This window comes from Grammomys surdaster, unplaced genomic scaffold, assembly GCF_004785775.1.
Source record: "Grammomys surdaster isolate TR1022 unplaced genomic scaffold, NIH_TR_1.0 185, whole genome shotgun sequence".
Classification (NCBI taxonomy): Eukaryota; Metazoa; Chordata; class Mammalia; order Rodentia; family Muridae; genus Grammomys; species Grammomys surdaster.
The window spans coordinates 1,600,398-1,624,581 of record NW_021604630.1 but is presented as its reverse complement, the minus strand read 5'-3'; the positions used below and the strand labels follow the sequence as shown (position 1 = coordinate 1,624,581).

The following is a 24,184-nucleotide window of genomic DNA, read 5'->3' as shown; positions in this document are numbered from 1 at the left end:
TGATCATTTGTAATGATTTGCATGTCATCCAGGCATCCAGTCCATCTGATTTTTACTGGATTGAGGACATCTTTATTGTTCCTTCTGAAGTGCTAGAGACTCAGCCCAGGGCTCCTGCATAGCAGGCATTCATAATCTCTTGGTCAGCCACACCCTAGCTACCATTTCATTGGAATATCTTACTTTTGATAATATGAGTACACTGTTGATGTCTTCAGACACACCAGAAGAGGGCATCAGATCCCATTACAGATGGTTGTGAGTCACCATGTGATTGCTGGGAATTGAACTCAGGACCTCTGGAAGAACAGTCAATGCTCTTAACCACTGAGCCATCTCTCCAGCCCGTATGTGTAGTCTGTTAGGCTTTCCCCCTCTTGTAGTTTTACATGTTGAGTTATACATATTATATGCATATATTTATAAATTGTTTATAAGTTCATTGAATTTGGTATGTAACATAGGCTCTCATTCATGCCTCATTTTTATTAAAAATGTATGTTTTTCTAGACAAAAGAAATTGATAGGGTATTAATAATGCTAAAATTATATTTTAAAAATATATTCCTTTGCAAACATTTCAACCTACACACCAAATCACGCTCTTCTGAATTCAACTAACTCAAAAATCTTACTAATTAATGCAATAGGTCCTAAACAATATGTTTATTTTTAATGTTCTGAGATATTTTTAATTGATAAGTGAAAAATCGTGTCTTACATTGCAGTCATCTGTTTTACCAAATCATTTGTCAATCTGCTCTATTTTAGGTGACTTATGTCATTACCATTGATGGGAAACCCTACTCTCTGCATCTCAGGAACTAGTAAGATATATCTTCTTTTTTGGCAAAAGTAAAAAGTCTCTCTTTAGGTTTTATTCTTTTAAAGTTTGTATGTAATATTTAAACTCAGTAGTACCATATACTGGTCAGTCAACTTTTCAATTGAGGACCCATTTGATCCTGAATATTGATTAGGTCTGTAAGGCCTTTGCATTTAAATGTTCAAATTTATATTTTTAAATTGAGAAATAAAATAAATAACATGGAAATCTTCACTTATATATTCGCTCATACCCAAGCATGGTAAGCTGTATCAATTTCTGAAATCAAATACGGTGAGAATCTACCTCTTTACAGATTCTTCTATGCCTGTCTGATTTGAGTATGTGCAATCAGTCTTATCTCTAATGTGTATTCAGCCAGCTCCTGTTGCAGCTCAGTCTTGTGGCTGTAAGTGTACTCACTGTGGTGGCTTGCAATTATATCTTTACGTGATTCCATTGCAATAGATGCATTGTCCACTCACTACTTACATCCTAATCAAATATTTGCTACAGTTCCTGGTGGGAACTTGGTTGAAGTGAGCCTCTGATGCTGTCCCCATATCTAAATTTCTCATAACCATCTTAGTAAATGGTAAGTCATTTCTTACAATTTAAAAAAAGAGAGAGAGAAAGAAAAAAAAAGTAAAGAAGAAAAATACTCCCTGTGTTCATCCTTGGCGTCTCTCTTGCTCCTGCCTTTCCCTGGGTCCGGTGGGTGATTCAATCCCATGTGTTTACCCTTAAAGCATATACATAATGTGCCTCCACCATGGGTTCCATCCTCATTCAAGACTCCATCAGGGAGAGCCTGAGTGACAGTATTAACTTTCTAACTGGCTTTGGCCTCTGTGAATTTGCAATGTAGAGCACTGAGTTCAGCTCTTGTACTGGCTAGTTTTGTGTGTCAACTTCACACAAGTGCAGAAGTTACCACAGAGAAATGAGCCTTCCTTGAGGAAATGCCTCCATGAGATCCAGCTGTAAGGCATTTTCTCAATTAGTGATCAAGTGGGCAGGGCCCATTGTGGGTGGTGCCATCCCTGGGCTGGTAGTCTTGGGTTCTATAAGAAAGCAAGCTGAGCAAGCCAGGGGAAGCAAGCCAGTAAGTAACATCCCTCCATGGCCTCTGCGTCAGCTCCTGCTTCCTGACCTGCTTGAGATCCAGTCATGACTTCCTTTGATGATGGACACCAATGTGGAAGTGTAAGCTGAATAAACCCTTTCCTCCCCAACTTGCTTCTGGGTCATGGTGTTTGTGCAGGAATAGAAATCCTGGCTAGGACAGCTCTCTTAAAATGGTCTACTACTATCTTCATCTGTCCCAGCCCCCATTGGTTTTCCCCATGGGCAACATCATCTCAATGTCTTTTCTGTCACTCCACACTCTATTCCAGGCATAGAACCCATTGCTGTTTTTTGTATATGCCAACACCATTTCTAGCTCAAGACCCGTTCCTTTTACCCAACCCTGTCTAAAAGTCCAAGTGGCTTGTTCTTTGTATCTACTAGTCATCTATTTCATGAGCCTGGTTGAGTCCTCTTGTCTGTGCTTGTGTGACTGCCACCAGGCCCTGTTGATTGTCACTTAGCAATATGTGACTCTGACTGATCAGAGGCTGCGTCTTTTCTTCAGTGCTATAATTTAGGATTCAGATGAGGACCCATCATGTGATAGACATAGTATTTTGTGTTCAATGAAGTCATATACAGCAATCTCTGATAGCGCTGTCCCAGGGACTTTTCTATCATTGAATTCTCTTGATTCTGACCATATACCAGTTGTTTCTAAAAAAAAAAAAAGGTATCAGGAATGATAACACACTAAAATTATTTTAATTAAATCACATTGTTATATGAATCCATTGCACTTAACATTATTTTATTAATGTATATATTAATATCAAGTTATGACTTAAATTTTATTTATTCATTTACTTCTAGCTCATTTCTATCCCAGAACTTTTTGGTTTACACATATAATGAAACTGGATCTTTGTATTCTGACTCTTCACACTTTTTGGTAAGAATCAGATGTATTTGATATTTGTTATCTTATGTTTTATTGTTGAAGGAGATGTATAGTATAATAAGAATATTTGTCCCTTTAAGTCATCTTTTTTGATTGCTGAGAGTAAACTCGGGGCTTTCCAAGTGCTAAGGAAACCCTATCTCGAGGTTCCTTCCTAAGCCCCATGTTGACACTAATTCAAATGCTTTCCTCCTTGGAACTCTGACCTGTTCTATGCATGATCTCTATACATGGAAATGTCATGGGAAAGAGATGGAAACAGAGAAAACACACATGTGTCAGTAAAGAGAGTGCAAAAAATCTTATTTCCTGAGACTTTGCATTAATCATTCCATACAATTCATGAATTGATATCAAATTTATTGCTATCATGGACCTTCTGAAATATTTGACAACACATTGTTTTATTGTTAAAAAAATGACGAGTTTGTTTTGTTATCTGGTGGTTTGTTTTTCAGGCTCATTGCCATTATCGAGGATATGTTGATGAAGTACCAAATTCCATTGTGACACTCAACATCTGCTCTGGCCTCAGGTAGTAACATCCCAGAGAGTGTTTATATATGAATACAGTAGTATATGCTTTAAAGTAAAACCACAACAGGTGGACAGAAGTCGAGAGAGACCTCTGATGGAGCTCTGGAAGTTTCTTCTCCAGTGGCCTTTGATTCATATTGACACCTGAACCTAAGCTGTCACTCAGATGAACTCAAATTAACCCAGCTGAGGGCATCCTGCCTGGAGGTGTTTCTGGGATGCTGGGCAGGAAGGGATGGCTTGAGAAATGGGAACATTAGAGCATCTTAAAGGCTAGAGTTTTATTTTCTGTCATTATCTCAACTATGGGGAAAAATTACCTTTAAATCTAAAAGGCCCATACGATATGGTATGAGTTTATAGTGCCATGCATGAGACAGCTAGTAGAGAAGATTCCTCAGTCATCAAGTGATTTCACAGAAATGAGTAATTTCATCATTCCCGTGTGAAACACAAAAAAATTTTGTCAAGAGAAGATGACTCAAGAACAGAGAGGATATTCTGCATGGTCCCCTTTCCACGTTGGTGCCATTCAAGGTGTCTATTCTCTATTCCATTTTTCCTTAATCTTATCTTGTAACCACAAGAACATTCTTGTTGGAATTTTATCAATTTCTAGGATGACGTCTTCCTTAATATATGGTTCTTATTTTATTTACAATGGGTGTTAGCTGCATGTCTCGATCAGTTTCGTGTTGGTATTTCTGTACACAGCATAGTTTGAGTTTCTGTTCTCCAATACTCTACTCTTACACACTTTCCTCTTCATAGTAGCCATTTCCCTTGTAGCCTTCCTGATTTCAATCACCCTTAAACACTGTTTTCTAGCCCATATTGAAAAAAAATATCGATAGTTGTCTTTCTGTATATGCCATGGTTGGCTCTTATGAGTTAAGAGCCATAGGTTTCCTGTAGTTGGCATGATTGTTTTATGGCCAGATACTACTCATCTGTGTACAGACCTCCTAGTTTCTTTGTGCAGTCATCTGTTACAGACACTTAGACTGATCCCATACTTGGGCTACTGTGAGTCATGCTGTGGTCAACACAGCACTAAGTGTCCTCTATGTCCCCTGACTTTGCTCCCCTTACATGTTGTGCTTTGCTTATGACATGTCATTCTTGAGCTTGTGTGTTGAAAACCTGGTCTCAGATGGTGTCACAATGAAGAAAAGACTGGACCATGAGGAAACTAATGTTGACAGATTGATCTCTCATGAGTTCACAGGGCAACCACCTATGAGGTGGAAGAGCTTAGGCAGAGGACGTGGGTCACTGAGCTGTGGCTCTTTGGTGTCTGTCTTGTTCTCTCCCCTCCTTGCTGTTCTTTTATGCTTCCTTGAACCGTGAGGTTCTGCAAGGCCACAGGTTCAGAAACAAAGCCAAGTGCAAAGTCCCCTTCCCTCATCACTGCCTGCATTTGCTGTCTTTGATTTTGGTTTGTCTCTTACCAGTATTCTTATTCTTGTCTTTCTGTCTGTACTAACCTTTTACAGATTCCTTTTTACCTATCTGATCTGAGAATGCAAAAGCAAACAGGGGAAAAATGCATATAATCAATGCTTTGCTGTGGTTTCTCCTGTCTCACATTTCAGGTCATAGCTTTGAGTGGGGGCCGTGCATGGTTTTGATAATAATTACCTTTCTAAATTCAGGGGATTCCTGCAGTTGGAAAATATCAGCTATGGAATTGAGCCACTGGAGTCTTCAGCAAGATTTGAGCACATAGTTTATCAAGTAAAGAACAACAACTCAATGCTAGCAGAAAATTACAGCCATATTTGGCAGACAAGCCAACTTGATAAAGATCATTTCAATGAGCAGGTAACCATCAAGGTTCTGGTGGTAAGGGACACTAGCAAACCACTCCTATCATTTGCCAGTCATGAAGGGGGACTAGTCAGCTGGTGGGTGGAAATAATACATTTCATAGCTTTTTGTTTTACACCCTGAAATAAAGTATGCACATTTCACATAACTTGGAAGATTACTGAGTATTATACTTGAAGTTTATTGCTTTTACGGTACATTTCTAACATTTTCAAAGGAAATGTTAGCTATTTTTCAAAGGAAACGTTTGTTATTGGAAACCATTAAACAATCCAGGAAGACTAGCCATTATTTTCAGTAGCCTGCTGAAAGTGCTTCCAATGTTTCATATGTAGCTTTACCTACTAATTGAACATACTTTCTAAGATAGGCAATTGTTTCTGTATTACTGAGAAAAGAAATACTAGTGAGCTTTAACATCAATTAAACTGTGATTTTAATAAGCCTACCCAGGAAATACTAAGTTGCACAGATATGAGAAACTTAATCGAGGGGCTCTGCCTCATTCATCGCCCAAACATGATTGTAAGATGGGTACCCACCGAACAGTTTCTCCTGGACAATATCGAGAGATAAAGAGAGTAGATATATACTTCTGACTTAATTAGAGAATAGATATATCCTTCTGGCTAATTAGAACTGAAGTTTGCTGAAGTTGTGCCTTTTAAAACTTGTTTGTTAGGGCTGGTTGCCCATTAAAATCCCCTTTTCTTCACCATCAGAAACAGACATTTATCAAGTTGCCTTGAGAGTGTCTTTGGCTATGAGCTAGCTTCTCCAACATCAGAGAGGCATCTGTGCATCTTTGCCCTAAGAATTCACTTACTCTTATTAAAGTTTAATATACTCCAGGCCATCTCCTCAAATCTCCTCACCCATCATGACACTGGATTCCCTAGAGGATTGTGTAATATCCTGCATCCCATGGTAAAATACACCCTTAGGGAATATCAGAGTGACATATAAAATCCACCACACTCCTGTGTGTAGAAATATTATACATGCAAACTAAAGAGTGCTGATTTATTGAGAACTATGTAAATAGAGAAAATACTATTCATTTATGGGGCTGTAAGATTTGGCTTAGGAAAGACTACATTCTTCTGAAAGTGATGTATGAATTTCACATAACTGTAAAAAAGAAAACCTCAGCATTAAGATAAGTAGATACAGATACATAGACACTACATATCAATATAAGATAGTATGTGTTTACGTGATCTATATTAGAAGTAAAATGAGCCTCAGATGAAATCTCACACCATAAACAACTGTGAGTATACCATTATTGAAAATGAAAACACTTGAAAATGATTTAGAACCTAAGGGACAAATCTAAGGCACAACCCACAGGGAAAGAAAAGACCAACTGGCCTCTCTTAAAATCACAGTGTTTTCATCTGCAGAGCATGAAACACAAATGACCATGCAAGCTACACATGAGAATGTGATGAAGACTAATTCTCAACTGGTAGCTGTTCCGTGGGCTTCTAATTTTTTTTATGAATTTGCATCATTCTCTCCTTACCAATCCTCTTTCTAATTCCTCTTGTGTCCCTTCCATTCTTTAAATTCATGGCTTCTTATTATTTAATTGTGACTGTCTTACATATGTGTGTGCACACATGCACACACACACAAACAGAGACAGACACAGACACACCACACACACGGGGTGGGGGGAAGGAGAGGGAGAAAAAGAGATATTTATAAATACAGTCCACTGAGATCACTCAGGGTTGCACATGTGTTTAGAGCAGACCTCTTGGGATTGACTAGCCTATCAGGTGCTCACAGCACCCACCATTGTCTGGAGTTGTCCTTGTAAGGGTGAAGCCCTCACAGGGAACCTCTCATGTCAAGGATGCTTTGAAGTGAAAATAATGTTCTACAATAGTTGTTGCTATTTAGGTCTTGATGATGGTTTTATGTGTGTCTGTCCTGATTTCTTTGCACGTTACCTTCTGCTTTTAGAAACCTCGGTACACAGTAACAATTACTTAATATGTTTTGATTGTTTTCCAGGATAAAAATGATTCACAACTGTTACCTCAAAGTCTAAAATTGCATATTATAGTGGGAAAATTTTTGGTAAGTCAGTCTCCTTTCTTGCCTCCACCTGGTCCCCTTCTCTCTCATGTCCTTCTCTTCTGCCCTTTACTCTCCAGTTCCCTTTCTACCCTGTCAAGCTTCTCTTTCCTCCCACCCTCCTCCATTTCTGCCTTCTTCCCTTCCTTAACAACAACAAAAAATAGAGAAATTGTTGGCTTTCTTTGAGCTCACAGGTGTGTTTGTTTATTTGTGTATGTGTGTGTTCCACTATCTTTTTAAAGCCTTTTCACCCGATGATGTTAACTTACTTTATAAAGCTCAATGTTGAAAAGACAAGAGTAAGAGAGTTACAGAGAACTGCACTGTGGTGCAGTGTGCACTAATATAAAGAAAGTGGAATAGCACAATGTTCATAGCAAAGGTTTTTCGGGTAGATAGTGAAGGATTTGGCAGACACACACAGTTGTAGGAGCCCAAATCAGGAGACTCTGAAATACGCTACTGCACAGGTTGACGCACCTGAAAAGGAAGTGAACATCATCCTAGGGTGGTGGGTATGGGGAGGATCCAACACAGTATCTGGATCTCAGCCTGAGGCAAGAGCTTGTGTCTCACCCCATCTGTAGACGGGAATTCCTGAAGAAGGTGTGTAGCATGGAATGAGTTAAGACTATGGATTCAGTAATGCGGGTGGAGGTTTAAGTGGTCAGAGAGATGGGCACATAGGGCAGAGGAGGGGATGATGGGAGAGGTAACTGAGGTGTTTGAAGATCTCATATGGAAACATACAACTTTACCAGTAATTCACATCTCTTGGAGAGTAAGGACTGGGGAAATGTTGGCTAGCAAAAAATCCCTCCTGTAAGCAACAATATAGAAAACTCAAAGCTGATGTTACAGAGTAAGTTGAGAATAAAGCCATGGAAACCAGTGGAAGGGGCCGAAGGAGCTAGCTGTCTGGGCTTTCTGAGCAACATCGGTAAACCTGGTACAAATGAACTTCGAGAAGCGATGTTTAGAAATCCCCAATACTTAGCACAGAAGTATATAATCTACATAAAGTGAAGCGAGGAATGTGTCACTCTGGCGTTTACACGCACAGACATCAAAACATGTATGTCCGTGTAGAGGTGAAACCTCACGTACCCCAGCCTTTGTGCTCACTTACATTTTTATTTGTTAATGTTGTAAGTTTATGGGTATCGTGAGCATGCAACATAGGTTGCAAACTATATCGTGTGTATTCTTTTGCACAGCACAGTGTTTTTGAAGGTTAATTTATAGTTTTCCTTTTTATACTACAGCTTGAGGCTACAGAAGGTAAAATTGCAATTAATATCCTTGTACACAAATTTTGATAGACAAAGTGAGTGCCAGGAAAGCCAGGGCTGTATACAAAGAGAAATCCCATCGCAAATAAGCAAATAAGCAAATAAGTAAATAAGTAAATAAATAAATAAATAAATAAATAGCATGTAGAAATATCTGATAAACCCTATGCTTGTCCTGTACTACCAAAATAATTCAGCATTTCAAAATTTATTTAAAAATTTACTCTTAAAAAATTAAATTTGTATTTCAGTTTGGTTATATGGGATCTGACATTATGGCCATAACACAGAAGATTTTCCAGATTATTGGGCTTGTTAATGCTGTAAGTTTTTCATTTTCAGATCTCTATTTTCATGAAAAAATTGTCTATAATTTGCATTTTATATTTTATTAGCTTAATGTTCTGAATACTCCAGTGAACTTTTTCTGTATTTCTGATACAGCAGTTGATGGTTTTGAAACATTCACTGTAATCCTATTCTTAGATGTACACTCAGCTGAAATTGAGTGTTGTGTTAGCCTCCTTGGAATTGTGGTCAGACAAGAATCAAATTTCTACTGATGGAAATGCTACTGATATTTTACAAAGACTTTTGGGCTGGAAACGAGACTATCTTACCCTACAGTCCAACGAAATAACACACTTACTCATGTAAGTACACAGAGTTCTGCATGACAAACAGATTAATAATTCCGTTAAACAAAATTTTGTGTTCATCATATTCTTCAGTTTTCCGTAGGACACTTTGAAAATCATATCTATATCTTTATTTATTAATTTGAGACAATATTTATCTTTATATAGCCCTGGCTTTCTATATCTATATAGATATATAGATACAGATAGATAGTTATGTGTGTGTTGAAATATATGTAATAAGGTATAGATGTATGCTATAAAGGTGATAGCTTAAAAATAAAAAATGATGGTCAATTTTATATTGGCATGTTTTTATATTTAAAGTAGAATTAATGTGAGACAAATCCTGAATTTCATAAGTTTGTATGATATCAGCTTTACTGCAAATTACATCAGTCGAATTTAATTAATAATGTAAAAACTGTTTAATGTTACCCACGTAGATTACTGTACTCCATGTCTACTTTTTCACAGGAATAGATTTGTGTGGGTTTCTTTGTGATAATTTAGTATCAAATTTGCTTCTCTGCAGTTAAAATTTCTTTACTTTTCAACTTTTAGTGACCTAAGGAGTTACTGCACAATAAGGGAGACTTAGTAGCACCCCAGATAATAAATTAATATCAAATCTGGGAACTAGCTGAAGAAAATAAGATGATAGCAAATGAGTATTTACAATAATTTGGATATTTTGCATACTTTATTAGATATCCAGATTGGAACTTGTTATGTTTCTCAAGTAATCTTTTCAGTTCACGAGGAGGTAAATGTATTCTTGTATAATGTTCAGCATAACTACATGAATGCAAAGTCAGCCCATCATGATGTAGTTACAGGAAACACCCGAAATACATCGGAGCAGTGTCACCGGGTGAAGTATGCAGTAAAAGCTATGTTGCAGGTGTTGGTATGGTACGTAGTTTTCATTCTTCACTATATCACTACTTTTCAACAACACTATACTACTTACATGTTTATGGAGTGGCCAAATGGTATAGATATCATATATATATATATATATACATATATATATATATATGTATATATATATATATATATATATGGACAAAATTGTTCGGATTTTAAAATGTCCCAATGCATTACAAATTAGTATAATACAAAGCCTCAAACATCCTTTCACTGACTGGTCGTGAGAGTTACTAAAGTTTCCTTGGATTTTTAAGTATCTTAAACATTAGCCCAAAAGTAAAGATGCCTCTATGTGTCCAACTTTAAGAAGTAGCAGAAGCCATCAACTTGTGTTTACCATTTCATTAACTCTTCACGCTATTTTCAAATTTTTCATTTTATTCTCTTGTGAGCCAAATTATGAACTAATATTAACTTGCTTAGATTGCACAATGTGTGGCTCTTCCTGGATCTAAATCACATCACACTGGATTGTCCAAAATATGGCTGCCTTCCTACATGTTTGAGAAAGACTTCTTTCACTACTCTAGAGACATTCTGGGGGATGTGTCATCTTTTTTGCCACTGCACACAGTGCAGAGTGCACAGCTGTGACGTGACAGTACTCGCTTTGTCTCCTTGGGAGCATGTGCCTTTCTGATTCACGTTTCACTGATTCATGTCTCCACAACTGACTGAAAAAAAGAGATGCCAGCTCTCACAGGAGCTATGTGATTCAGAAGGTGTTTGGTTCTTCTAAATATTCAGTTAATGTGTGTGTGTGTGTGTGTGTACCTTGAAATTTACTAGTTTCTAGTTGTCTTCCCCTTGGCAATTGAAAGCCACACTTTTCTCTCTCACCTATTTGTTGCTTGTTGTGTCCTCAATAACATCACTTTTCAACCTGTGGGTCCTGAACCCTCTGGGGGTCAGTTGTCAATGACCCTTTCACAGGGTCACCTAGCATCATTGGAAAACATGGATATTTACATTGTGATTCAAACAGTAGCAAAATTAGAGTTGTGAAATACTAGCACAAATAACTTTACGGTTGAGGGGGGTGTCCCAAAACATGAGGAACTGTATTAAAGGGTCACAGTGTTAGGGGTGTTTCTCTGTACAAATATTTAAAGACTTTGCGTCCTCACATGCTCTCCCTTGTCCTCCGATATGCTGGATACATAGATGCCTTTTCTATGTGGACATGAATGAATGGCTGACCTGATGGATTGCACTATTTAAGTTTTCATTTAGTTTTTGTTTCTATATTTTTTCTCTCCAACTTGTTAATTATATGCAAACATTTAAAGTCATTTTGCTGCATCAAATTTTAGTGTTCTGTTTCATCCCGCAGTGCCTCTACTCACTTCTTTTTGCCTCAGTCCCTTACATGCCCTTAGATCCAGAACCTTCTCAGTTCCTGTTCCAGGCACCTCATGAGAACTGTGTGTCCTATGTGTTCTTCCCTCTGGCTTGTGTGTGTGTCAGTGCAGGTGACTGGAAGGTCATGGGAAGGCAATGGGATCACTTTCCCAGACCTTGCTTGGAGCAGAGTCAAGTCTGTTTATCTGCTTGCTTCTCCGTCTGCAGATCTCCATTCTCCCTGAGAGTGCTTTTCTATGTGTAGCGGTTATTATCATTTTGGAGGTTGCTACACCCCCTTGTTGTCCTTAAATAGTTACTGGGGGTTTCTACCTCACATCAGGCCATATTGTTCCCAGATAAAAGTCAGAAACCTTTAGATTTATAATAAGCTTTAAAGCACTAGAGCTCAGCAGATATGAACCCTCTCTGCTATTTTGTCTGCTTCCCTGTGGTGATCCTGAGATATCTCCTACCATGTTCCACCTGGGCTGCTCCTACTCCATCAGGCTAGCCCTCATGGCCTTGCACTCATGATCCACTTAATCCTGTGGCAACTTTCTCCTTCTTCCTCTTTCCCTCTTCCTGGTTTCTACCTCAGACCCCATGCCTATGAACCTTTGTTCCACCCCCTTCTTTCTGCCCAGTAGAGGCTGTAGGCATCTTTATTAACCAATCAGGAGTAACGTAAGGGGCAAGCATTACATGGCATCATTTGGTATGCATGAGGATCTCCTTGTGAGTGTGTTGGGGAGGAGGGAACAGAGCTTGGCCAGTATTTAGCATTTGATACATAGCAGCACCAGACTTATCCCCTAGATCTATGAGTCCTGATAACAGTTCTTCACTCATGCAGTGATGTTCTTGGATTGAGAAGTAACCTATGTTTCTTTTTTTAAAAATTGTTTTTGATAAAAAAACAAAGATGCTAATTCTTTGATAATTTTATATAGTTTTTAAAAATCATGTTCATCTCCTCAGTGCCTCTTCCTTCGCTCCCCCTTGCTTTCTCTTTCAAACCCATCATATCCGGTTTGTTCTGGTAGACATCTGCTAGGTACAGGGGTCTCACACCACTAAAAAAATGACTTTTCCTCTTCCAGCAACAATCAAATGTCAACAGCTCCTCATCTAGAGGGTGGGACCTCATAGCCTCCTCCCCTCCGCCATGCTGGGATTTTGTCTGGCTTGAATCTGTACAGGTCTTGTGCATGTTGTCATGTTGCTATCAGTTTATGTATACACCTGTCTACCTTGTTATATCTGGAAAACAGTTTCCTGGAAGTCATCTACCATCCCCAATTCTGCATCTTTCTGCCCTCTTTTCCCATATAAATCCTTGAACTTTATGGGAGTATGATACAGATTCCCATCTAGGACTGAGCACTCCCAAGTGTCTTATTCTCTGCATATTGGCCATGTATGGATTAACTGCCATTCCCTGCAAGATGAGGCTTCTCTGATGAGAGCCGAGAGATGCATAGACCTATAGGTACAGCAATGAGTCATGAGGCGTTGATGCTGTGTCTGTTTAGCGGAATAATAAAAGATTTTTCTATTAGGGACCATGACCTATCTAGCCACAGAGTCTTGGTCTTGTTGACAGTGGCAGGTTCCATCTCATACATTGGCCTTAAATACAATGAAGAGGTGGTTGGTTACTCTCAAAATATGCATGCCACTATTGTACCATCTGGCAGATCTTGTAGCCTGGCCACTAACACATCTCTGAGTGTTCAGAGTGATGTGTAAGACCGATGATCACTTTTCTCCTCCAGTAGTGTGCACAGCACCTTCAGCACTATGACTTCCTCCATTATGGATGAAGCCTTCAGCTGACTACCAGCTGGAGATCCCCATGTTGTATGACTGAAGCATGTGATGTCTTCAGTAATAGTCTCTCGATGTTAAGTTCTTTTCTTTGGGATTATTGTGCATGGGGTTGTGACCATGGCCTCTTTCTCTGTTTGCTTGTTGGTGGTTTATAGAAAAGCAGTTGATTTGTTCAAGTTGATTCTGTATCCTGCCACATTGCAGAATCTGTATCATTTCTAGAAGTAGAAATTTTAGAGTTTCTTATGAATAGTGTAATATACATTATTATAATATAATTTGCAGACAGTGATAGTTTGATTTCTTCTTTCCTTATTTGTATTCCTTTCATTTCCTTCTCTTGCCTTATTGCTTCAGCTAGTGCTTCAAACACAATGCTGAAAGGGAGTAGGAGAGTGAACAGCCTTGTCTCATTCCTGTGTTCAATGGAATTGCTTCAAGTTTTTCTTCATTGAGGATGATGTTGACAGTGGGTTTCTCAGATACAGCCTTTATTATGCCAGGGCATGTTCTCTCTACTTCTCCATTCTCTAAAATTTTTATCATGAAGGAATGTTAGACTTTCCCAAAGGCCTTTTCTGCATCTATTGAGATGATCTTGTAATATGGTTAATTACATTTGTCAATTTGTATACATGGAACCATCCCTACATTTTAGAGATAAAGCCAACTTGATCACGGAGTGGATAATCTTTTCTATTTATGTCTGTGTTCTGTTTGCAAATATTTTGTTGAGAGTTTTGAATCTATGTTCATTGGTATCAGATTGTAGTTCTCATTGGTTGTATCTTTCCCAGTTTTGGAGTATTGGTGTGGTTCTGGCTTCATGGAATGAGTTTGGGAGTGCTCTTTCTATTTCTGTTCTTTGGAATAGTCTTTTTGAAAGTTTGGTAGAATTCTGCTGTGAATTCAGCTGAACTGGAAGGTTTGTTTGTTTGTTTCGTGGAAGGCTTTCTATTACTATTTCAATCCTCATGGGGATTTCCTTTCCTTTTCTTGTCTGTTTGGTGTTCCTTGTTTCTTGTGTCTGTATAGGTATGTCTTCCTAAGCTTGGGGGAATTTTCTTTTATGATTTTTTTGAAGATCTGGAATCTGCCATTGACCTGAGAGTCCTTCCTCATCTATTCTTACAGCATGAAGGTTTTGATCTTTCTATGGTGTCCCACATTTCCTGCATAGCTCTTTCCTATGCTCTTTAATTTTTTTCATATTCTTTGCTCATTTGGTCTGGATTGTCTGCTTATCTTTGAGTCCTGATTGTCTATCATCTGCTCCATCCAATTCTCCTTGTAAGGGTTCCTTTTGACTTTTTTGGTTGAATTACTGGATTTTCAATTCCATATTCATTTCAACTTGAGGTTTTTTCAATGTTTCTGTCTCTTCATTAAATTCCACTTTCAAGTCTTGAATTGTTTTATCTCCATGGGCCTTATGTTTGCATTTTCATGGGCATCATATAGATATTTTTCCTCTTTACTTTCATTGAGCTGTTTCTTTTTGTCCTCTTAAAACTCTTTGAATTATTTGGTGAAGTTTATGATTTTTTTCTTTTAAATTCTGTTTCCTGGCGTTCATCTAAGTAATTCTAATTGGCAAGCATTTCTACAGGACTGGTAGGTTTTAGAGGAGAGATCCTTGTTTGCTCTTTCAGAATGTTGATATTTTTGCAATGAACTCTGGGACAGTGAAACTCTTTGTTAGTTCTGTGTCTGATATGAACAGAGGTTAGGACAGAAGAGAGGAATGAGAATAGGTTGGGACTAGAAGTAAGAAATGACTTAGATCAGCGATTCTGAACCCGTGGATATCGAACCCTTTGGGGATGCATATCAGATATTTACACTATGACTCATAACAGTAGTGAAGTTACAGTTATGAAGTAGCAATGAAATAATCTTATGGTTGGGGGTCACCACAGTGTGAGAAACTGTGTTAAAGAGTGGCAGGTTTAGAAAGCTGAGAACCACTGGCTTAGATGGAGTGAAGTCAAGTGAAGAGCAGGGCAAGACTGGTGTGTAGAATGTGTGTCCTGGTCCAAGCCTGAAGTGTTAGAGTAGAGCTAACTGGGTAGAGATGTTGGGTTGGCATAGAAGGGAGAGGCAGGGTCAGCCCTGATGGAAGCAGTGCAGGCAACCGTGACCAGCACAGGTTGAGGCAATGGATTTGTATCAGGCCAGATGTGGTGGCTTGAGGAGGGTAGGATGAGGTGAACATCAGACATTCACCAAGCTAGACCTTGGAGAAGGGTGCAGCATGACAGGTTTTACATCTGCAGAATGGCTTTGTCACTCGAATTATTTTGAACAACTTAACTTGAAAGTTGGTTTATTTTGAGGAGTCTCTTCCTCTGCATGACTTTACCCAGTAGTTTATTTTCAGTTAGACTATTTTAAAAGTAGAAGACCATGGCTTCTGTGTTCCTGGGCATTAAGACCCTAGCTTCTCCATGTTACAACAAAATCTGATATTCCCACATTGGGTGTCATTACCCATGCCTTCCCTGTTCTGGCTATAACCTTCAAATTTTAATGATTGGGATTTCAAACTTAGAAACCCTACAGATACGGGAAGTATACCAATTAGCTACTTTTTTTTCACACTGATAGAATTTTTCTGTTTAAAGTTATACATATGTGTACAATATGTGTAGTTTTGTAGGTTTTTTATTATATATATCACTCGATTTTAATGAATGCACAAATAAAAACTTGCAGCTAAGTTAAAGTAGCCAATTAGCATAGACATATCTAACAAAGTAAATTATTATAAAGTATACTCAACATAAAAAGAAGTAAAGCATAAAATGTTGTTATTGCAAAGATATTATCAATTGCCTTTGTTTTAGTCTTGCATAATAATTCCTTTCTTCAATTGTCTCTGTTTTAGTGTCCAGAAGACATAGGTTTGGAGGGATTGTCAGTGGTTATCGCTCAGCTGATTGGCCTTCACATAGGATTAACATACGACGATGTTAATAATTGTTCCTGTCCCAGAGCTCCATGCATAATGCAACAGGGAGCATTGTAAGAATTCTTATGATAAATTTTATTTTTTAATTCTTTATTAGGTTTGCTTTTTTAATTTTATCTATGTTTTGCCTGCATGTGTTTCTTTATGCCATGTGCATGCTTGGTGCCCACTAAGAACAGAAGAGGCCACTAGATCTATGATCTCCTAGAACTGAAATTACAGACGTTTGTGGATTACAGTGTGGATGCTGGGAACCACACCCAGGTCCTCTGCTTGTAACTGCTAAGCCATCTCTCCAGCCTCTAATCATGACTAATTTTATACATGCTCTTCCAAGATTAACTTCATGATTTGATAAACATTGAAATTGTATATTAATTTCCATATTATAAGTTGGACAATTATATTATGTTTGATAAGATATCATATAAAGTATTTTCCATGTGATGTATGTAGTATTATTAAAATATTTTTATTGGAGGGAACTAGAGGAAAACAACTTAATGTTGAGGAAAACTATAAAGTCTTTTCTAAGCACATGATTCTGTTACTCTTTGTTGCCTAAAGACATCCTTAATAATGCAATATATTTCTGGAAGCTTTGGTTACTATTTTAGTATAAAAAAAAAAAGAAAAACAGAGGGAGGATTTGAAGGGGGAAGATGACATTAATTTTCATGCTTTATGATTCCTTACCTAGAAAACTCAGACAATCCATAGGCAGAGGACAATGAATAGATATGTTAAAAAAATTAGAGTGAACAAATCTAGAGAAAGGTATAGGTCAATTAGCATATTAGATGACTTATAAAATTATCACATGATAAACATACATTTAATTTAATCTGAATCAATTTTTTTCCAAATATTTGTGAAGGAATTTGATGAGTTCTATGTGGAATGATAAATTCCACATAGGCATGATATGTGGAACAGTATTTTGAGCACTGTGAGCTGGGATGTGCGGTCTGGGGAGAGATTTTACAAGTGAGAGGCACTGTGCACCAGCTTCAGATGGACAGAAATGAAGAGGAGAAAGAGGACACTTAACAAGACAGTGAACTGCAGAGGGTGGACTGTACTGCATAATCAGAACGCCTGGCTTTTATTAAGTCTTGATCACAGTCATGGGTCTAATCCATTTGTAGGGTACAATCATAGCAGTTTGTAAGAAACATAGTACTGTGTATTAAAAAGAAGCAATATACAACTCCAGTTCTACATTTAACCTCCACTGAAGTATACATTTTTTTATTTGAGCCATCTTGTAGTTTACATGTCTTGAGGGTCACGTGATTAATCAATGGAGCATTGTCACCATGTGGTGTCTTAGTAGGCTGGTTTATCAGAGAATATTTTTTCACTGTAGGAGTTCCAGTGGGAGGAAGACTTTTAGCAACTGTAGCATGCATGACTACATGCACTATGCTTCAAAGTTTGGCATGAAATGTCTTGGCGACCTGTCAAATGTGCATGTATTGCAACCAAAGCAGCCAGTGTGTGGTGATGGAATCATGGAAGCCGGTGAGGAATGTGACTGTGGTAACGAGACGGTGAGTAGCGGACGTTTGACCATGGCTGTTCCCGTCTACACAACACATGTTGTCACAGTGTTGTTATGCTATGACATCTTTACCATATGATTGACATGGGAGGATGAAGATAGAACAAGTGAATTGCTTTCCCACATCTCTTTTGTGATCTTCTTTCATAAGATAGGTTCTGTGTAGCCCAGGTTAGCCCTGAACTTGTGCCCCTCCTGCTTCAGTCTCCCAAGTGTCAGGACAGCAGGTATATTAGGAATCTCTTGAGTTGAGAAGACAAGTGTGGGCCACAGGTCTTGCTGCATAGCTGTTGCCCCACTTGCCAGTCAGAAGTGTATTTTGAATGTATAGAATGAATGTATGAATGTATGAAGTCTATTTTGGCCACGACTGAGTTACAAGCTCCTCTGGTTCCAACCTATTTTTTACTGAAACATGCAAAATTTGATTCAATTTTTGCCCCTGAATCTCATGATTCCAAATGTTTTAAATCTTATAGTATGTTGTCTTATCTCATTAACAAACAATTACAAACTTTTGGGTGTCTTTAAAAATTATTCCTCAACTCAGTGGTGTCCTTCATTATAATTCCATCAGCCAATTTCTGGTGCACACTATATTCCTCTCCAGAACCCTATAATCTTGACTGTCCTATAGTCTTTAACGATCTCCATTAAAGTAATATAAAGTATCTTGATGATTTCTCGCCAGGAATTGCATCTTCTTTCCCCATAAATAAAGCTGACCTTCTTATTTACATACCATTAAGTCCCTAAACAGTCAATCACTTTCTACTTTAAACAAAAGAAAGACCTGTGAATGCGATGCGGTGTGCGTACTTATATTCTTGTTATGGTTTCCGATTACATGGATGTTCAAAAGCTACTCGACTTTCCTGTGATCCTCTTGCATTCTCCTGCCACTAAATGTGGTGCCGTAGCTCTGGCAAAGACAGTGCTTGCTGCTTTTAGTGAAAGGAAGAAGCAGTACAGTCTTTAGCTACTATGTGAGTGTTTGCTTTATAAACAGACTTTTCTTTTGATGCAGGGTTTACTGTACAGCCCCTTGTTAACCTCATGGTCCCCGCCTTGGTCCTGAGCCACAGAAGTATTTCTAGCCCTTATCAGAGTAGGCTTGGTAGTTCTGAAAACTATTGATCATCCCTCAAGTGTTCAGCTTGTGGATAAGATACTTAGTTCCAGGAGGGAGGTAAATAAAGAAGAAGGAAGGAAGGATGGAAAAAAGATCACTGTGGATGGCTAAAAAGGACACAAGGAATCATACTAGTAATTATTTACAAAAAGAAAGGAAGAAAGAAAAATGACCCATCAACCCATGATACATGCAATTCTGTGTACAGATATACATATATAGTTTTAATGAACTTTTGTCATCCGGGCTGACAGAACCCTCTCTAAAAGCCAAAGATGACCTAACAGAAACCCTAGTAGCAGATATGAGAAGCTTTCCTTTGAGTTCTTTGTAAAGGCTGTTTTCTTAAGAGACTCCCAAAACATAAAACCTATTGCTGTTGTCATTGGTCACCACCATGAGGGGGAAGGTAAGTCCCTTCTGATGATGATACCACATACTTCAGAAACAGGACCCAGAGGGCCCTGAGCTGGAACTTGCCTGAAGGCACTCTCCCTGAAGACTAGCTTTCGTGGTACCATAAGGTGCCATGCAAGCTTCCAAAAGAGGGTGGCAACTGCCATACCTACCCTGCTATGACATCTATAAACCATATCAATGACTGATAGGGGTGCAGAAGTGCACACATGCCTTAGTGGTAACCAATGGCTCTCTAATTGGACTTAAGATCCACACAACAACAGGGACTGTGTATAATCCTGGAAACCTAGCCAAGTGATCAGTGCTAGTGAAGTCACAGTGATTGGAGGAAAATCTACAACCACTAACCTATTAAACCAGCATAATCCTAAACAACAATCTATAAACATTTTTCTTTATACCCACAGATATGTATAGTCTTTGTCCCTCATCAAGGGAACTTATTTTTGCAATAGACAGAGACTTAGTAATAGAAAAATGCAACCAATCAATATGGAGAGTTGTGGAGCCCAGTCCCAATGGATACATCTACAAAACACTGCTGCACCTAAGGCCAGGAAACACTGCATAAGAAGGGGCAGGAAGGTTGTAAGGGCCAGAGGATCAGACTGTGTCTCCTAGCAACACCAGAAGCCACACCTGTAAAGTCTCATCAGCACGACTGCCCACACATGCATTGAACAAGGACGACACTGAGGGACATGTCAAATTGCCCCATGAGGCTTTATCACTACACAAAGAACTACAGGCAACTCAGTAAAGCTGCTGTGGAGAGAGGTGGCCCTCCCCTAGAAAAAACACACCAACTTATTGTACAGAGCCAAATGGTCAGCCCTGAAAACATACATATGAATGACAATGTATTGACTCAACAGGTTATGTTTTGTGGTATATATAGACACACACACACACACACACACACACACACACACACACACGTGCATGCAAGAAAAGTTGACAAAGAGGCAGTGGGTTTGAAGGAGAGTTAGAGAGGGTATGGAGGGAAGAAAGGAATTTTAAAAATGTTATTAAAATACAATTTCAAAAGTAAAGCAAAAGACTTAGAGCCTTGTCTCCCATAAGAAAATTGTCTGAGAAATATTCAACATCAGTCTCCCACAGAGTGCAGACAGTGGGGCTAACACATCAGTCTCCCACAGAGTGCAGACAGTAGGGCTAACTCTAACATCAGTTTCCTACAGAGTGCAGACAGTAGGGCTAACTCTGTCTAACATCAGACTCCAAGGAGCATGGACAGTAGGGCTAACACTAACATCAGTCTCCTACAGAGTGCAGACAGTAGGGCTAACTCTGTCTAACATCAGTCTCTTACAGAGTGTAGACAGTAGGGCTAACTCTAGCTGCCGTCTGGATAGTAGGGCTAACTCCAGCTACTGTCTGTTTTTTCCAAGTGTATTTTTATTGGAGAATGTTCATGCCCACATGCATGCATATTATCTGTATGTGCTTCTATGTCATAAAAGAATTGAAGAGCTGCAACAGCAAATACCCTGGTTAATGCTTTCAGATTGGTCCTACAGAGACTACTGCGCCTGGACCAGTATGAGCATCTTTGCATCAGAGTTTAACTTGCAGGCCCATTGCCTGCTGCACAGGCTGACTTCCTACCAATGCCTTGGTAGAAGGCAAGATGGACCTTCACAGATGTTTCCACCTTAAGTTCTGAAGTTTGTGGCTATGTATATTACACACGACACACACACACATACATACACACACAAGATGCCTCTCAGACATAAGATTACAAACCTGAGGGAAAGATGTCTTCCTTGGTTATGTGGGTAGGCTTAACCTAATGATAGGAGTCCTTAAAATCAAGAACAATTATCCAGCAGAAGTCATTGATATTAGAAGGGGACTCAGAAGGATATAAAGAATAGGACACAGTGTGGTATTATCACAGAATTACAGGGAAGTTACTAGAAAAAAAAAAGAAGAAGAAAAAACCAGGTAGTATCTGGGAGGAAACACTGGCCTATACTGATAGGTAGCAAAAAAGCTGGATGTCCAGTCACTCAACACAGCCACAAGGAACCGAATCTGGCCAACCATCAGATTTGACTTTAGATTCTTTCCAGCAGTCTCCAATAAAGACTGAAGTGTGTCTGACACCTGGGTATGGCCGCCCGGGTTAATCTAAGCAAATGTCTGAGTCACATCTGCCTGTTATGTGAACTTCTGGCCTGCAGGTCAAGACTGCTAGCTGTATTCTGTGCCTTACCTCCATCATGCCAACTGCAGCTGCCTTGATGAATATAGTTAAGTGTTGTCACTCAACATTCCTGTTCTGGAATCCAGTAATCAAATTAGAAACCAAGAGTCCAGTTCCATACAAATACCCCCAATGATAAACCCTACTGTATAGACAAAATCTACAACTGATATTTACAATACCTTGTGAGCTTCTAAGGTAGCCCGACTCTAAAGTTGACAGATCCACCCTGCAATACTTGTCTCCTTATTTTGTGCACTATAAGAACCATCCAGAAGGTAGTAAAGGCCAAACTGGATGACCTGAAATGACCAGAGTAGAAAGAAGAAAGACTGAAGTGTCTTCGATGGAAAAATCAAGAGATATGGGGGTCATTTGAACTCTATAAAAGTGAAATGAATAACAAGGATATCACAGAAGTGTTGTGTATGGTGTCTATGCAAATAACTATAACACCAGAAGCCTCCAAACATTGTCATTACATACAGACTCCATATTCTGTTATTACTACTATTATTTACAATTGTAGGTGTTTTATGTCGTAAATAGAGGCCACTACTAACACTGTTGGTAGGAGGAGAGTCCATGAATAAATACTTAATGTGTCTTGGTTGTACTTCCTACAGTTTAGTTTCATTCACAATAGAAATAGACAGCAAACGAATCCATGAGAGAACTGGAGAAAGTTTACATTTATCCTGGAAAGTCTCAGTTCTCTCCAAAACATCTTCCATGTCAGAAGATTCCGAGCCAGTTGCCCAAATGTTCACATCACGGATCAACAACTGATTTCAATGCTGTCCCCTTAGATCTTACAGTTACATATGCTCTGGGCGACTCTAGGAATAACACAAACCGAAGAGAGTAAAGCTTCACTGAATGTAGTTAGGAGAATAGCATGCAAATTAAAGTTGAGACAAAGGAGCACAAGTTACTAAGCTGGAAGTGGTGGTGCCCTCTCCTAAGATGCCAGCCCTTGAGAGGTGGAGGCCATCCGGTAGACTTGTCACTGGCACACTCTACTGCGAGACAGAGCAAACTTGGCTACGTAGCAGTCTGTCTCAGAAAGGAAGGGGAGAAGGGAGGGAAGAAAGGAGAAGCTGGAGGGAGGGTAGTCCTGTCCTGACCAGAATCCTATTTCTTCTGAAACTGTAGGAATGTCAATTTAAAGAGTGCTGCGACCATGAAACGTGTAGACTGAAAGGCTCAGCGCAGTGTGGCTCTGGAGCATGCTGCACACCCACATGTGAGGTGAGTGGGCGGTACTTCCCGAAGGGAAGCTTCAGCCTGTGAGACAGGACTAGATGGGGCTGAGTCAACATAGAATAACACAGGAACGTAGGAGAGATCCCCGTGCTAAAGTACCATGGACTTAAAAAGGCATCTCCGACTCGTGCTTCCTAGTCTATACTATGGAAACCACCAAACTGATCACCTTCTAAGTGCCCAGGCAGGATAACATGTACGTGCTACTTTATGGAACGTGACAATAGCCAGATAAGTCATAAAGCCGGGTAAATGATGGCCAAAATTTACAATGTGAGTAGCAGACAAAACATGTGCTATACGAAGCGCTCGCAGGTTGGAAAGTAAAAGGCATACTGCGAGCATCCAAAATGGTTTCCACCATTAGAATGACTACATTTTAGTTGATTTTTTACTACAGGTTCATGTGCGCACACACACGCACACACATACACACACATGTGCATGTCATGAGGCATGTATGAAGGGCTGAAGATAACTTGCGGGGGTAGGTCCTCTCCCTCTACCATGTGTGTTCTGGGGATTGTGCTCAGGTTCAGGCTTGGCATCCAAGGCCTTTAACCACTGAGCCATCTCGCTAGCCCTGGTGTCATGCATTTTTGATCATTATACAAAAGCACAACAAACCGTGGCATAAACTGAAGCAGAAATGCAGCAGTATCCCTAACACAACCTGGGTGGGTGAGAAGGCAAGCTCCATCACGCAAAATACTTTAGGGTTCCCAATCTTACAAATCACCAATCTATAAAAATCGCACATGCTCCTTTTCCCCAACTGTTCTCAACTTCTGTGGTGCTGAAGATTGAACCCAGGCCCTTGTGCATTCTCAGGGCTTAGGTGGGTTTTAGACAGGTTCCCAGACTGTAGCCCAGGCTGACTTTAAGCCTGAAATAATCCTGCCTCAACCTCCTGAGTTCAGGGGTTACAGGCTTGCACCATCAAGCTCAAATTCTCTATAAATATCTAATTTATATTTATAGAGAATGCTCAAATTCTCTATAAATATCTAATGTAGTGAGAATTGGGTAATGAGAGTTTCTGAGTGTTGGAACAACCAGCATCATAGCCAGCATCTTCCTCAAGGGTGGGTGGTTCCATGGCCTCCTAAGGCCTCTTGCTTCTAGATAGTCAGTCCACACATGACAATCCATACACAGTCCACACACAGTTCACACATGACAGAACACAGACAGTCCACACATGACAGTCCACATATGACAGTCCACACACACAGTCCACACACA

The 24,184-nt window shown here is 39.3% G+C and overlaps 1 protein-coding gene across 2 annotated transcripts in view; it reads left to right on the top strand.

The window, feature by feature from the left end:
• The window catches only part of Adam18 (ADAM metallopeptidase domain 18), a 68,081-nt gene that overhangs the window by 12,295 nt on the left and 31,602 nt on the right, over positions 1-24,184 (top strand). For both annotated transcript variants that reach the window (XR_003711499.1, XM_028768279.1), the window contains exons 3-13: positions 772-827; positions 2,771-2,849; positions 3,317-3,393; positions 5,051-5,219; positions 7,251-7,316; positions 8,860-8,931; positions 9,095-9,261; positions 10,080-10,161; positions 16,241-16,377; positions 17,694-17,877; positions 22,829-22,924. Coding sequence is in view for 1 of the 2 variants with exons in the window: in XM_028768279.1 (XP_028624112.1) it covers positions 772-827; positions 2,771-2,849; positions 3,317-3,393; positions 5,051-5,219; positions 7,251-7,316; positions 8,860-8,931; positions 9,095-9,261; positions 10,080-10,161; positions 16,241-16,377; positions 17,694-17,877; positions 22,829-22,924 (1,185 nt within the window). In the remaining variant the exon portion in view is untranslated. The remainder of the gene's footprint in view (positions 1-771; positions 828-2,770; positions 2,850-3,316; positions 3,394-5,050; positions 5,220-7,250; positions 7,317-8,859; positions 8,932-9,094; positions 9,262-10,079; positions 10,162-16,240; positions 16,378-17,693; positions 17,878-22,828; positions 22,925-24,184) is intronic.